This window comes from Mesocricetus auratus, unplaced genomic scaffold, assembly GCF_017639785.1.
Source record: "Mesocricetus auratus isolate SY011 unplaced genomic scaffold, BCM_Maur_2.0 Super-Scaffold_100007, whole genome shotgun sequence".
Lineage (NCBI taxonomy): Eukaryota > Metazoa > Chordata > Mammalia > Rodentia > Cricetidae > Mesocricetus > Mesocricetus auratus.
The window spans coordinates 48714681-48728096 of NW_024429191.1; the positions used below are offsets into that span (position 1 = coordinate 48714681).

The window sequence follows — 13416 nt, forward strand, 5'->3', positions numbered from 1 at the left end:
GTCGTTAAAGTGCTGCAATGTGGGACATGATCCACACCGACCTAGACGCTATGCTTTCTTCTTTTGAGGGAGGGTCTACCTATTGTAGCCCTGACTTGTTCTGGAACTCACTATATAGAACAGATTGGCCTCAGACTCGTAGCTGTCCTCCTGCCTCTCCCTCCCCGAGTGCTGGGATGACAAGCGAGTGCCACCATGCAGGGGAACAGGGACCTGTTCCATTCAAGTGTCTTTCCCTGAGCATCACCTCACGCACCTTTGGCACCCTGTCACGCGTGCGCGTAATGGGCGCGCCTGAACCGAGAGGTGCCTGTGTGGGTCAACGCTGCGACAGGGAGAGAACACAGCGAGGTCGCCCTGAGGTGGAAGGAAAACTCTGGGAGCCAATGTGAATGGCGCTCCGCTGCGTCAGCGACGCCCGACCCGCCCTTGGGAGGAGGATCGCCGGATCCGGAGCAGCCACGCGGTGGGGAGGCTGCACAGCCGCCTTCCAAGAAGGTTAAGGGTCGCCGCGTGGGGATTGGGCCGCAGTCCCCTCCGACAGCCCAGGTCTCCACGCCTCTGCAGTCGGAGCGGAAGGGGCGGGACCACGGCGAACAAGGCGCACAAGGTCCAAGGTCCGCGGCCCCGGGGGAGGAGAAGCCGCTGTTTTCTGCGCAGACGCCCCGCCCGGGCTGGAGGCGGGGCCGAGGCGAGCCGGGGGTGGGGTCAGATCCCGGGCCCGCCTCCACCAGCGCCTGTGAGCCCTGGAGTGAGTAGCCCCCCGGCTTATTCTGGGGGCTTCAGGTGAGCCGGACCATAGAGGGGTCAGGGAGACCTTCCTCGAGGTCAGGTCGTCTGTCTGACCGCGGGTCCCTCTGTCCTGCCGTCTGCCAATAGCCATCTCCGCGGAAAATGGGAGAACAAAGGGAGGGGGCGGTCCTGGGGCCCCTAAGGAAATTCAGGGTCCCAGGTACCCCGCCCCTCCCGCTGACACTTTCGGTTTTTCCCCTGAGTCATAGGCGCCGCCCAAGAGACCCTGGGCCCGCGCTAGGCGCTGCTGCCTCCTCGCCTTTGCCTGTCCGTCTTTGTGTCTGTGTCTGTCTGGCTGTTCCCGAGCTTGTCTCCACTCCAGAGCTAAGCCTCCCGGACACCGACAGCCCAAGACGCCCCTCCCCTTTTCCATGGCAGGTATGTGGGGGCTAGGCTGGGGTCCGCGTTATCCCCCCCCTCACGAACCTGGGTGCCGGGTGTCGAACACATTCTCCAGGAATGTGCTCAGACTGGCTGCGTGGGGCCCTCCCTTCCTCCTGGGGAGCCACCGCCCTGCTCCCCCCCCCCCCCCCGCCCCATCATTCTATCCCTCTTCTTATGTTTCCCGTGGGTACTCCTGGCCTTTGGGCTGAGAAACAAGAGGTTGAGGCCACAGGTAACTTTCTAACCTACCCTTGCTCCCCTACAGGCTACTTAACCTCCAAAGGCTACGCCCCTTCGCCCCCACCTCCATACCCAGTGACAGCTGGGTATCCAGAGCCTGCGCTGCATCCTGGTCCCGGACAGGTTCCAGTGCCTGCCCAGGTGCCGGCCCCTGCGCCTGGCTTCGCTGTCTTCCCCTCGCCAGGCCCCGTGGCCCCAGGGTCTCCTGCTCCTTTCTTGCCGCTGCCAGGGGTGCCTTCTGGTCTCGAATTCCTAGTGCAGGTGAGTGGGAGGGAGGATGGCTGGGAGGAGAGCTGGTGTTCGAACTGATGGATAAGGTCAACGCTGCCCTTGACTCTTTACAGATCGATCAAATCTTGATTCATCAGAAGGCTGAACGAGTGGAAAGTGAGTGGGAGAACGAGTTGGGCTTTATGATGTTTGCTGCAGTGGTGAGCTTCTGGGCAGGTGAGGCCCTTGAACCTCAGCATGTCGCTCTTAACAGCGTTCCTAGGCTGGGAGACCTGTAATAGGTATGAACTTCGTTCTGGGACCGGACAGCAACTGGGTCAGGCAGCTGAAGAGAGCAACTGTTGTGCCCGTCTGTGCTGTGGTGCCCGCCGGCCACTCCGTGTCCGCCTAGCCGACCCTGGGGACCGAGAGGTGCTCCGCCTCCTCCGCCCTCTTCACTGTGGCTGCAGCTGCTGTCCCTGTGGCCTTCAGGAGGTGGGTAGAGCAGGTTTCGTGGTGGTTGATGGGCAGTATAGAGAGCAGCCCAGAAAGGGTTGTGGCTTTAATAGGAGAGGGAGGTTTCATGGGGGTCTGAATAGTCAGATGACAGCTGGCACCAATGAGGAGCTCTGACCAGGGCTCCCTGGCTTGACAGTGCCCCTGTCTGCCCCCTGTCTGCCCCCCTCTTCAGATGGAAGTGCAGGCCCCACCCGGCACCACCATTGGCCATGTGCTGCAGACCTGGCATCCCTTCCTTCCTAAGTTTTCCATCCAGGATGCGGATCGCCAGACTGTCCTTCGAGTTGTGGGACCTTGCTGGACCTGTGGCTGTGGCACAGATACCAACTTTGAGGTATTATAAGTAGGAAGTGATTCCTAGGCTCTTCATAACCAAGATGGGGGCCGATGAGATGGCTCAGAGGGTCAAGGGACTTGTCACCAAGTCTGAGTTCTAGCCTTGAGTCCCACATGGTAGAAGAAGAGAGTCAACCCCTGCAAACTAGCCTCTGCTCTCCCCACACATGGCATGGAGCACATGCAACCAATCACAAAAAGTAATTAGAGGGCTGGAGAGATGGCTCAGAGGTTAAGAGCACTGACTGTTCTTCCAGAGGTCCTGAGTTCAATTCCCAGCAACGACATGGTGGCTCACAACCATCCGTAATGAGATCTGGTGCCCTCTTCTGGCCTGCAGACATACATGGAGGCAGGATGTTGTATTCATAATAAATAAATAAATTTTTTAAAAAGTAATTAGAAAAGCAAGATGGTAGCTCCCGTGCCAATAGATAGCTTAAGGTCAAGAACCTCAATCTGAAGCCGGGCATTGGTGGCGCACGCCTTTAATCCCAGCACTAGGGAGGCAGAGGCAGGCGGATCTCTGTGAGTTCGAGGCCAGCCTGGTCTACAAAGCGAGTTCCAGGACAGCCTCCAAAGCTACAGAGAAACCCTGTCTCGAAAAACCAAAAAAAATAAATAAATAAAATAAAAAAGAACCTCAATCTGATAATTCTGAATCTGTTGTGGTCCCTACTGTACTTTCCATTCAGAAATGAGATGGTCCTGTTAGCCTGCAAAAGCACAGCTAAAACGATTCCATGGTGGTGCACACCTTTAACCCTAGCACTCAGGAGGCAGAGGCACACCGATCTGAGTTCAAGGGCAGTCGGGACCTGTCTGAAACAAAGGAATTTAATCTTCAGGCCAAGGCCAAGTGTTCCCTACAGCCCCATGTGTGTGGGGGTCTGGGGAGAATATGAGGCCAGCCTAGATCTAAGGTGGGGGACCATTATCTTAGTCTTCTTTCAGTGCTTAAGTTTGCCACGGGACCTATCTGTAAGCATAGATTCTGCAGTAATTTCACCCTTGGCTTGTCCTGCGAATTTAGAAGTCCAAATGACCTGTCCAACCTGAAGTCCAGGTGATGTCCTCACTGTGACTTCCTCTCGCCAGAGCCAGAACCAAGTGGTGAGAATTTGAGAATGAAGCTTGGGAAACGCTTTGGCTCTTAGAAGACAGAGGCACTAGCCGGGCGTTGGTGGTGCACGCCTTTAATCCCAGCACTAGGGAGGCAGAGGCAGGCGGATCTCTGTGAGTTCAAGACCAGCCTGGTCTACAGAGCGAGTTCCAGGACAGCCTCCAAAGCCACAGAGAAACCCTGTCTCGAAAAAACCAAAAAAAAAAAAAAAAAAAAAAAAAAAGAAGACAGAGGCACTGCACAGACTCTTTAAGGGATGATTCTCCATTCAGATAAAGGAGAAACAGGTTTCATCCAGTAGCGGTGCCTCACCTAAGGTTGTCTGTAGAAAGTGAGTCACCTTGGTAGTCAGAGGGAGTTGCTATCCTGAGAACTGGTTGGAAAGGAGATAATTGTGTGATCCCTGGATGGGAAGGTGTGTGTTGTGGGGTTCTCAGGGAGCCAGTGTCCCTTTTACACAATCTTGAATGGTTCATACTTGATCTGCACTCTCGGAAATGCAGGGTTGGTAGCAGAAGACCTTGCTGAGCCTGGAACTCGGCTGCAGGACAAGGGGGGAAGAGGATGCACAGGATGTAGAAGGAAGTCACTTCAGTTCTGGTCACTGGACCTGGGAGTCACTGAGTCACTGACTTCCACATGGCTTGTTCTTGCTGAACTTAATTGAGAATCACAGTCCTCAGAGGCTGCCTGTTGGCCTCTGTCTGCTAGGACTGGCTGCCCTCTAGATGAGGTTCACATTCAGCGCTGGAAAGATGGAAATCACACTTTGGGGAGCATCTTTGGCTCCTCCCTTTGCCCCCTCAGCTAGGCTCCTTTGCATAGGGCGGATACTTTGCATACAGCACCAGCCGTGGGTATCAGGAACACTGGTAACCAAAGCAAGCCTAGCAACTAGTCATTTATCACCGAATACAGTTATGTCAGGGTTAGGGTTCGGAAGCAACAGATCTAACCCTAATCTTCACCGTGTATTCGTGTGGTACCCGGGGTATCTCAGTTTCCCTGCTTGTCTTTTTTTTTTTTTTTTTTTTTTTTTGGTTTTTCGAGACAGGGTTTCTGTGTGGCTTTGGAGGCTGTCCTGGAACTCACTCTGTAGACCATGCTGGCCTGGAACTCACAGAGATCCGCCTGCCTCTACCTCCCGAGTGCTGGGATTAAAGGCGTGCGCCACCAACGCCCGGCTTCCCTGCTTGTCTTATGGAAACCCAACACTTGGGAAGATTCACTGAGTACCAGTCCGCACATCTCATACATGCAGCTGTAGAGTGAGACAGGAGGCAGGGAAATGGGTAGCATCTTTCCCAGTTGGATCCTTCTTCCCTCCCAACAGGTGAAAACTAAGGATGAATCTCGAAGTGTGGGCCGCATCAGCAAGCAGTGGGGAGGGTTGCTTCGCGAAGCCCTCACCGATGCTGACGACTTTGGCCTTCAGTTCCCGATAGATCTAGACGTGAGGGTGAAGGCTGTGTTGCTGGGAGCCACGTTCCTCATTGTGAGTTGGCTGTCCCTGCCCTTCCTGTTTCTCCTCTCCTGGGCCCTTACTAGAAGTCTAGGCATGTGTATGGTGGGTTGTAGGTCTGAAGCTAAGTTATAATAGCTGGGCCACACTGACAGTGACCTTTCCTTAGGATTACATGTTCTTCGAGAAGCGAGGAGGCGCTGGGCCCTCTGCCGTCACCAGTTAGAAGCCACCTCAGCATGAGGAGACCATCACAACCAGAATTGAAGATGGTCACCTGCCCTGTCTCTCCCTCCTGAGGCAACCCCTTCCTTGGTATACACTGCAGCGGACAGATGGGTGACTGAGTGGTTGGGAGCCAGTGTGCCCCACCCCTCCCCTCTCCCCCCTCCTTCACCTGTGGCCCCGCAGGAGTATGTAAAACCCTTCCTCACTGTGTTTCGCCATCTCCCAGCAGTCCCTACGCACACAATATTAGATTTTGAGCCTTCCCACCCCCTCCTCCCAACCTGCCTCCAGGGCCTCTGCACAGGAAGAGGCCTTTGGAATCCAGGACTCAAGTTTTACAACAGGGCTGGTGGGTAAGCAGCAAGCAGTACCAAAGACGGCAGACACGCCACTCTTCCCTCATGCCATGTCAGCCATTAGTTTAGCTTCAGATGGTGGCACTGGGAGGGTCCCTGCCTCCTTCCTAACCCCCTGGGCCTTGCTGGTGCTTTCTGCCGCTTCCTGTGCCTTATTTAACCATTAGCCCCTTCCTTCCCCTGCTCCAGGAAGGAGGCTGTGTCTTTGTATGTTGTATTCATATAAACTTTGCAACTTTTTAATCATTGGAAGATGTATGTGATAAGAGAGGGAAGAAAAAAGAACCGATGTAGGATAAAACAAAGGCAATAGCCGGGCTACGGTCAGCGGTCTCATAATCTATACCATTTGGACTAAATCATTGAGTCCAAAAACTTAGTTTTCATCACCCATGGTGATTCTGGACCAAACCAAAGCAGTTTGGGTCACAGCCCCCAAGTCAGCATCCAAGATGGGTGCCCGGTAGAGTCTAGTGAGGTAGCTAATGACGGTTCTAACAGTTGTTCCATGGTCCAGTACAGTTATTGATGGTTGTCTGTAGTGAGTAGAGGCTTCCTCTGCAACTTTTCTCTTTCAAGTCCTATTCGATTGGGAATGTGGTAGGCAGAGTGGACTACATCCTTCTTGGTCCAGTCAAAGCTTCTTAAACCCTCAGAGGTCAAGGAGCAGGGAGGGCATGGAAGAAACACTCATCAGTGCTTAACTCGGTGGCCTGCACACTTCCTAACCCTCCTTAGAGCAGGTAAGAGCTCCCCTGGTGTAAAACTCCGCCTCTGTCAAGACCTCATGGGTCTGTTTGGTCCTGTAAGGTCAGGCCCAAAATGGGCCAGGTTCTCCATGCTGGTAGCCATCCCCAAGGATGCAGAGTTCAGGACCGGGCCAGGACGTAGCGACTGGCTGCTGACAGGTCCCACTGGTGATGTTCCAGGATGCGACGGCAGTCTGCTCTGGACCTGTTACTGAGGTGGAAGAGCTGGTCTACCTGTGGGAGCAGGGAGGAGGGCAGCTGACCACTAGGGGGCAGAGCGGGAGACGAGGGAAGCTGGAGAAGGGGCTGGCTTTACCTTGAGGTTCCGGATAGCGGAAGCCACATCTCCTCCAGTAGTTCTGAGTGCCACTTGACACTCCTGGTAGGTGACTCCATGTACACCCAGCTCTACCTGTGGGGGACAAGTCCTTGTTTAGCTCTTGTCCTGGCCTTAGGCCCTTTAAACACCAAGTCATTTCAGTTGAGACCTCACCTCTATAATCTTCCTCTGCCACTCGGGGTCTGCCAAGGGGCCTCCAGAAGGGACAGTGGCTTTGCTGGCTCCAGCTACTCCAGTGCGGTGATAGTGTAAGGGTTCTCTTTTGGGGCAGGGAGGCCGTGCTTTGTGGGGCTGGCTGGGCTGGGAAGAGCTGGAGATAAAAGGTGGGCGTGGAGGCAGGTCTGGGAGCCCCTGGGGCATAACTCTTGTATGTCGAAGTTCGGGAGGGCTTGAACCACCTCCTGTGGGTCGAGGGCCCAGGGACAGAACTGACTCCAGACTCTTGGAAATGCCTTCAGAGTTGAGAGAGAAACAACTTGAAAGGAGGCCCACCTTCCTGCCTGCCTGTCCGTATGCACTGAGCTGTGTGGTTCTGAAAAAATATTTAGATAAGCTAGCTAGCCTAGTCTTGAGGTGTCTGTGTTAGGTGGGACAGTAGGATGGGTATAGAAATGGTACCAAGGCAGCTAGGAATTCAAAGAACAGTGTTGGGGCCAGGCCTAGGGGGGCCAGGCCTAGGGGGGCCAGACCTAGGAGATGCTGTCCAGGGGGAACAGGGCACTGCCAGTTTCTTAAGGTCTCCAAGTATGCCAGGTGATGATGGCACACACCTTTAACCCCAGCACTTGGGAGGCAGAAGCAGGTGTATCTCTGAGTTTGAGGCCAGAATTCCAGGACAGCCAGGACTGTTCCACAGAGAAACCTTGACTTGAACACCTGCCGACCCCGCCCCCGCCCTTCCCCTGCAAAGATCTTACAGTAAAGGCAGGCTATCCAAAGATGGAGTTTGGAGGAGGAAAGCACATATGCGAATGTGTGGATCGGAGGTTGGGAGGGATGGGAGGGCTCCTGAGAGCCTGGGTACCTTTCGTCCTCTGCAGGGGCGCCTGTCTTCTCGGGCCCCGCGCCAGTGGTGGATCCTGAAACTTTGTCTTCTCTCTGTCCCGTCAAAGAGTGATCTAGTTCATCCTCCACTACTCACCCTCAACATGGGTCCCACACATGCTGAGACCCACGGGGGGAGTCCCAGCGGGCAGCAATCCATTCTTACACTCCTAGATCACACTAGTCCTGTTCCCAGGCTTTCTTCCAGAGAAGTTACTAGATTCGGTCAGTCCCTCCAGCCCCACTCTGTCCCCTCCTGTCCTTATGGTGCCTCACCCGTCTATGCTTCCTCGGCACCTCTCTCCCCGGGCAGGGGAACCTCCATGGGCTGGACGGGAGACTGGCGAAGCCCCCAAGTCTGGTAGTGTCACTGCTGAAGCCGGAAAGTTGCCCACTTTGAAGGTGCGACCATTCTGGCCCTTCCAGGTTGTGGTGTCAGGGCTGTGGAAAGAGGAGCTGGTGAAGAAAATGGGGTCAGGGAGAGTGGCAGCTGGTCTCAGGCCATGCTCAGCTCATCAAGCCATGTGTCTTGAGGCCACATCTGCCTGGAGGAAGGGAAGCCTTTTTCTCTCCAACACAAACAGGGCACTGTGGGCCAGGCAGGGCTCCAGCAGGGAGGGCAGGACTGCGCTGGAGCTCAGGGCACGCTGGAGAGGAGAGAAAAAGACCCGCAAGCCCGAGATTCAAGGAGATGGAGAGAAATTAAGAGACCAGGAGGCTGGGAGGGTGCCTCCCCCGGGGATGCTTAGGAGACATAATGTTGTCACCTGCCCTCAATGATAGTGATGGGATCACCGGGCTCCATCCGCAAAGCACCCGGCTCTGTGACTTCCCTCACACAACGTCCCTCAGAAAGCCAAGCCTGTGGAGACAGAAGAAATGTGGCTGGGCTTTCGACCTAAGTTATAAGAGTAATAAGACAGTCAAAGAAAGAACCTTCGTTTGTATCCATCAAGCAAATAAACACATACCAAGTGTGTCCTCTGTGCTTAGCTCCATCCCTGTCTCCCTGTTGCAACCCAAAGGGGGGTAGGGTCGCTGACCTGGACTCCATGCCATGCTGGACATGGGATGCAAGAAACCACACAGGAGAACCTTGCCTCCCCTTAATGGGACCAAGGGGGGACCACTCAGCTTACTTCCTTTATTCCACACCCATGCCCGCCATGTCTGCCCCCACACATCTCAGGGTCATTTCCATTCCTCCCAGGCCCGAGGCTGGAGTTCTCTTGCACCTCTGCCTCCCGGCACCGTCAGTCACATTCCCGCTAGCATGCTCAGACCCAGCTAGATTGCAACACTTACTCTGATCCCTACCCTTCCCTTCCACAGCTCCCACAGCCCTCAGAGTGAAGACCAAACTGCCTTAAGAAGTAGACAGACTGACTAATGGACCAGCTCTGAAGTCACGTGGATGGTACTACTCTCAGCACGCCCACTTACTGTGTGACTTTAGATAAGTCACTGACCTCTCAGTGTCTGAACTGCCCATCTGTTAGAGATTAATTACCTCCAGGCGCTGTGAAACAGTGGCTGAGGACACCCGTAAAAGTACTTGGGAGTGTATCACACTGGTCAAGTCTCCCAAACTTGCCATGGCGAAGCCCTGCTCACAACTGCAGCCCCATTACTCCCACTCGCCCTCCCTCACAGACTTTCTCTTTGTCTGCTGATCAAGCACCATGAGAACTACTACTCTCTCTTCCGAGCCTCTCTTGTGGCCAACACCACGTCTTCCAGCTGCATTTTGCAGCCCCCAGCTGCCTCCTCAGGGCTCTGGACTTCCTGCAGGAAGGGACTGGATCTGTTTGGTTCTGAGCTAAGTTGCAGGTTCCGGCCCAGGCATCACGACACGTTTGTCTTATGCACGGAACTCTGGGTGAGAGGACAAAGGGAAGAAAGGCTGTGTGTGTCTGGAGAGTTGAGGACCCCCACCTCTTGAAGCAGCCCTTCCAGGTTGGAAAAGCTAGGCCGGTCTGCAGGGTGAGGAGCCCAGCAGCGCAGGGCTAGTGAGTAGAGGGCCCTGGAGCAGAGGGGAGGCCTTGGCAGCCTGGCTCGCTCCTTCTCAAGCCGCTGTAAGATGAGATACGGTGGGACACCTGCCCAGGGTTCCTCGCCTCCAGAAAACATTTCCCACAGCGTCACGCCGAACATCCACACATCAGAGGCAGATGAGAAGGCTCCCTGGCGTAGGCTCTCGGGGGCACACCTAAGGGAAACACAAGTTGAAGGTGGCTGGGTCTATGCCCAGCCCAGCTCCCACTGTGCACCCACTCCCTTGATGCCCTCCCCGCCCCCATCAGCCTCAGAAATCCTTTCTGTGCTTCTGGACCAGTTGACGCCTCTGTCCTGCCTCCTCCCCCCAACACACTACCCGGCCCTACTTCCTAACAGGCTGCTGCTCTCCAGCCCAGCCTAACCCTGACTCCCCAGCCCTGCCCCAAGCCAGACCATCAGAGTACCGCCCTCACCAGGCATAGGGGATGGGACGGGGCCCGCCCATGACGTAGCGACCCCGGGCGCCGCCCAGAGGTCTCACAAGTCCAAAATCTGCCACCTTGATGGTACGTGCTGAGGCCAGCAGCAGGTTGCGGGTAGCGAGATCCCGGTGCACTAACCCACGGGACCCCAAGTACGCCATGGCTCCTGCCAACTGACGCAGGAAGAGGCACAGAAGGGACAAAGGCAGTGGGGGTGTCGGCGCTGGGGCAGTCAGGCGCGCATGCAGGGAGCCCAATGGTGCCAGCTCCATCACCTGCAGGAACACAGTGCCATGTAAGCCATAGTGTGGCCCCACTGGTCTTTCTTGCTGCATACCAGCCCTGAGGCTGTGAGGAAAGCAGTGCCCGTATCTGCTCACCATCTGTAGAGGCTGGCCCAAAACGAGGCCATGCAGACGCAGCACGTGTGGGTGCTCTAGCTTCATCATGACAGACACTTCCCGCAGGAAGTCTCCCAGCTCTGTGCCCATTGGACCCTCGGGACCGACACGGAGGGACTTGACAGCCACTGGGATCTGGAGGTGGGGGAAGCACCATCAAGCACCCAGAGTAACAGGCCAAGGCCAGGCCACAGGGGACAAAAAACGGAGGAGGCAGACTGCCTAGGTACCTCGGATTAAGCAAGCCCCTTAAACACTCACACTTTGGCCACTGGGCAGTGTCCATAGCCCTCGATGTACAACACCGAAGCAGCCTGAGCCCAGGAGCTCCCTTCTGCACACAGCACCCTCGGGAATCAGACACTTGAGTCCCCCTTCTGGTTCATGGAGACATAGAGGACTATCTGGGCGTGGAGCGATCTCCTTCTGTTCAGGAGCAAAACCCCCAAGGATCTGAAAAAGGAGTTCAGGTGTGCGGAACCCTGATTAACCCTCCCAGTCGCTCAGCTTGTCATTCCCCAAATACCACCACCACCACCACCTTCAACACATACCTTGTAGACCCAGTTCTTAGACTTGACCCCCGAACGGTACCTCTTCAGGGCTTCAGCAAGTCTGCGCTGGGCTGAGGGAAGCCAGAATTAGACGGGATGGGATGGAGTTCAGAGAACTGTCAGGCAAGAATTCTGTAGTGTGTGGGGTAGGACCAGCAGCTGGTCCCAGGAGAAAGCTAGGGGTCAAGGTAGAGGGTCCTCACCAGGCCTGCCCATGCCAATGTTGTCCAGGTCCTCAGGCCTCACAAAGTCAAAATGTTCTGGCCGAGTGACGTTAAGTTCCTCAAGGATGGGCCGGTAAAACTGGGCCAGCTGGATGTCCCGGAGGAGCCGAAGTAGCCACAGGGGACTGGCTTCAGGGAGCATGTCTGGATTTGGACCTCTAAGGAGGATGTCAGTGTGCTTTAAATGTATAGCCTAAAGCAGGTATCAAAGACACAAAGGGCAGAATCTCAACTGCGCCCTCAAGACTCGGAGACACTCGTGTACACAGGAGAGGTAGATCAGCCATAGTGAGGAACTCGGCCACAGACATACATACCTCTGGGGGCCTACTCCCGTCCCGAAGACTGCGAAATTGCTTTCCCCAAACTTGAGGTTTCAGAATACCGCCTGCTCAGGCTACCAAGCCCAGCTATGTCACCGTCTTTAGAGATATGACACACTGCCCCCGTACCCAACACTCAAACACTGTGCAATGTAGTCCTGAGCCACACTGCTGCACACATTCACTCACATGAAACATCTCCTCTCCTGATATATGAGACATTTTGCCTACCACACACCATACCTCAGGCACCTAGAAAGACACATATGTGAGATACACTGCCTCCTCCCACCCGCTACTGAACACACACACACACACACACACACACACACACACACACACACACACACACACACACACAGACACACAGATCTACAGATAGGCCACAAAACATGCCTGAGACAATCAGATGCATGTTGTCTTAAGTCCAAGACATCCCACATACTGCCACACACCCTCACACAGGTGTACTTGAAATGCAACAGTTCACTTTCTCCACAAATCAAGGATACCTAGATATACTGATACACCTAGCTGAGACACCAAGGACCACATAAACACAAGCACATTTTGAGGACATCCTGCCACCTCACCTCAGTGATGCCCAGCATCATGGCCTCTTAAACATCCAAGGCAACAACAACATTGGAAATTAAGTAGGTATCTGTGCTGGGCTGCTGAGGGCAAAGACCGTAGCCAAGCTCAGACACTGTTCACAAAGTTACCTAGGCTGCCAGGTGTGTGGTCCTTCCACGCCCACCTGAGCTCAGCTCCAGGTACAGAGCCCAGGTGCTCTCTGCGTCACTCAACCCAAGCTGGCTTCCGAGCAGTTCCACCAGCCATTATTAAACAAGGCCTTTGGGTCCGGGCGGCCTGCCCAAAGACTCTCCTTTACATACCTGGCCCTCTCCCTGATCCCGCTGTAGTTAATCCAGGAAGCCCTGAACTGCAGGTGGGGAGTGGGGGTTGGGGAGAAGGCACGGAGAGGCACCCCTGGCGGCCTAGGGACTGAGAGTAGAAGAAAGTTCAGGCCCAGAAAGACCCTGCATTGCACCACAGGTAGGAAGGGAGGAACCGCAGAAGGCAGCCAAGAAGAAACGCTGAGCGAGAAGGGAAGGACCCGGGGAAAGGGAGCCAGCGACGCACCCCAAAGGGATCCTGTTGGTCCCAGCCCCGGGCGCCCCTTCTAGGTGTGGACTCTCACCTGGCAGAAGCGGAAGAGGCGGCTGCGGAGCCGCCCAAGTGGCAGGTATTAAAACCTAAGAAGGGCGGGACCCCAGGCCGCGGAGGGCGTGTCCTGGAAGCTGGCCGGGAGCAATCGAGGACCAATTCCCTGGTGGCACTTTGTGGCGGACGCCCAGACTGCGCTCCTCCCCTTGCTGGACAAGTGAGCCTCTAGGTCATTAAACTCCCTTCCGCTTGCCTTCACACTCTCCCCAGAACTCTTTCTCCCGCTCCTGTCCCACAGGGTGTCCCCCGCCAAATATTTCACCGAAGTAGTAGGCACCTGCTGTTCTCCCCAGGTATGGGTTAAGCAGGACATAGGCGCTGCCTTTAGGAGAGAGGCCCTAACAGGCATTTTGTAACTCTACAGGGGAAGCCAAGGCTCGGGATGCTTTGGAATGGAGCCAGGGCAGTGTTGATGTTGCAG

The 13416-nt window shown here is 55.3% G+C and overlaps 2 protein-coding genes across 8 annotated transcripts; one reads left to right on the forward strand and one right to left on the reverse strand.

Moving 5' to 3' along the window:
- Window positions 1–421: 421 nt before the first annotated feature.
- On the forward strand, window positions 422–5893 carry Plscr3 (phospholipid scramblase 3). Of its 2 annotated transcripts, none has more exons than XM_013111788.3 (8): window positions 422–786; window positions 996–1170; window positions 1442–1677; window positions 1761–1803; window positions 1901–2121; window positions 2318–2479; window positions 4938–5099; window positions 5236–5893. In XM_013111788.3, the coding sequence occupies exons 2-8, from the start codon at window positions 1164–1166 to the stop codon at window positions 5290–5292; spliced, it is 888 nt and encodes a 295-aa protein (XP_012967242.1). In that variant the 5' UTR covers window positions 422–786; window positions 996–1163; the 3' UTR covers window positions 5293–5893. The 2 variants fall into 2 exon arrangements, with proteins under 2 accessions (XP_012967242.1, XP_005067585.1); XM_005067528.4 differs by having other exon boundaries at window positions 1002–1170.
- Window positions 5876–13072, reverse strand: Tnk1 (tyrosine kinase non receptor 1). Of its 6 annotated transcripts, none has more exons than XM_040748971.1 (13): window positions 12970–13072; window positions 11422–11635; window positions 11219–11289; window positions 10926–11117; window positions 10644–10799; window positions 10255–10538; window positions 9719–9992; window positions 8551–8645; window positions 8060–8224; window positions 7764–7837; window positions 6893–7191; window positions 6716–6811; window positions 5876–6633 (listed from the first exon to the last, which is right to left on the reverse strand). In XM_040748971.1, the coding sequence occupies exons 2-13, from the start codon at window positions 11582–11584 to the stop codon at window positions 6520–6522; spliced, it is 1983 nt and encodes a 660-aa protein (XP_040604905.1). In that variant the 5' UTR covers window positions 11585–11635; window positions 12970–13072; the 3' UTR covers window positions 5876–6519. The 6 variants fall into 6 exon arrangements, with proteins under 6 accessions (XP_040604905.1, XP_040604907.1, XP_040604906.1 ...); XM_040748973.1 differs by lacking the exon at window positions 12970–13072 and adding an exon at window positions 12912–12956; XM_040748972.1 differs by lacking the exon at window positions 12970–13072 and adding an exon at window positions 12665–12897.
- Between the last annotated feature and the right edge of the window lie 344 nt (window positions 13073–13416).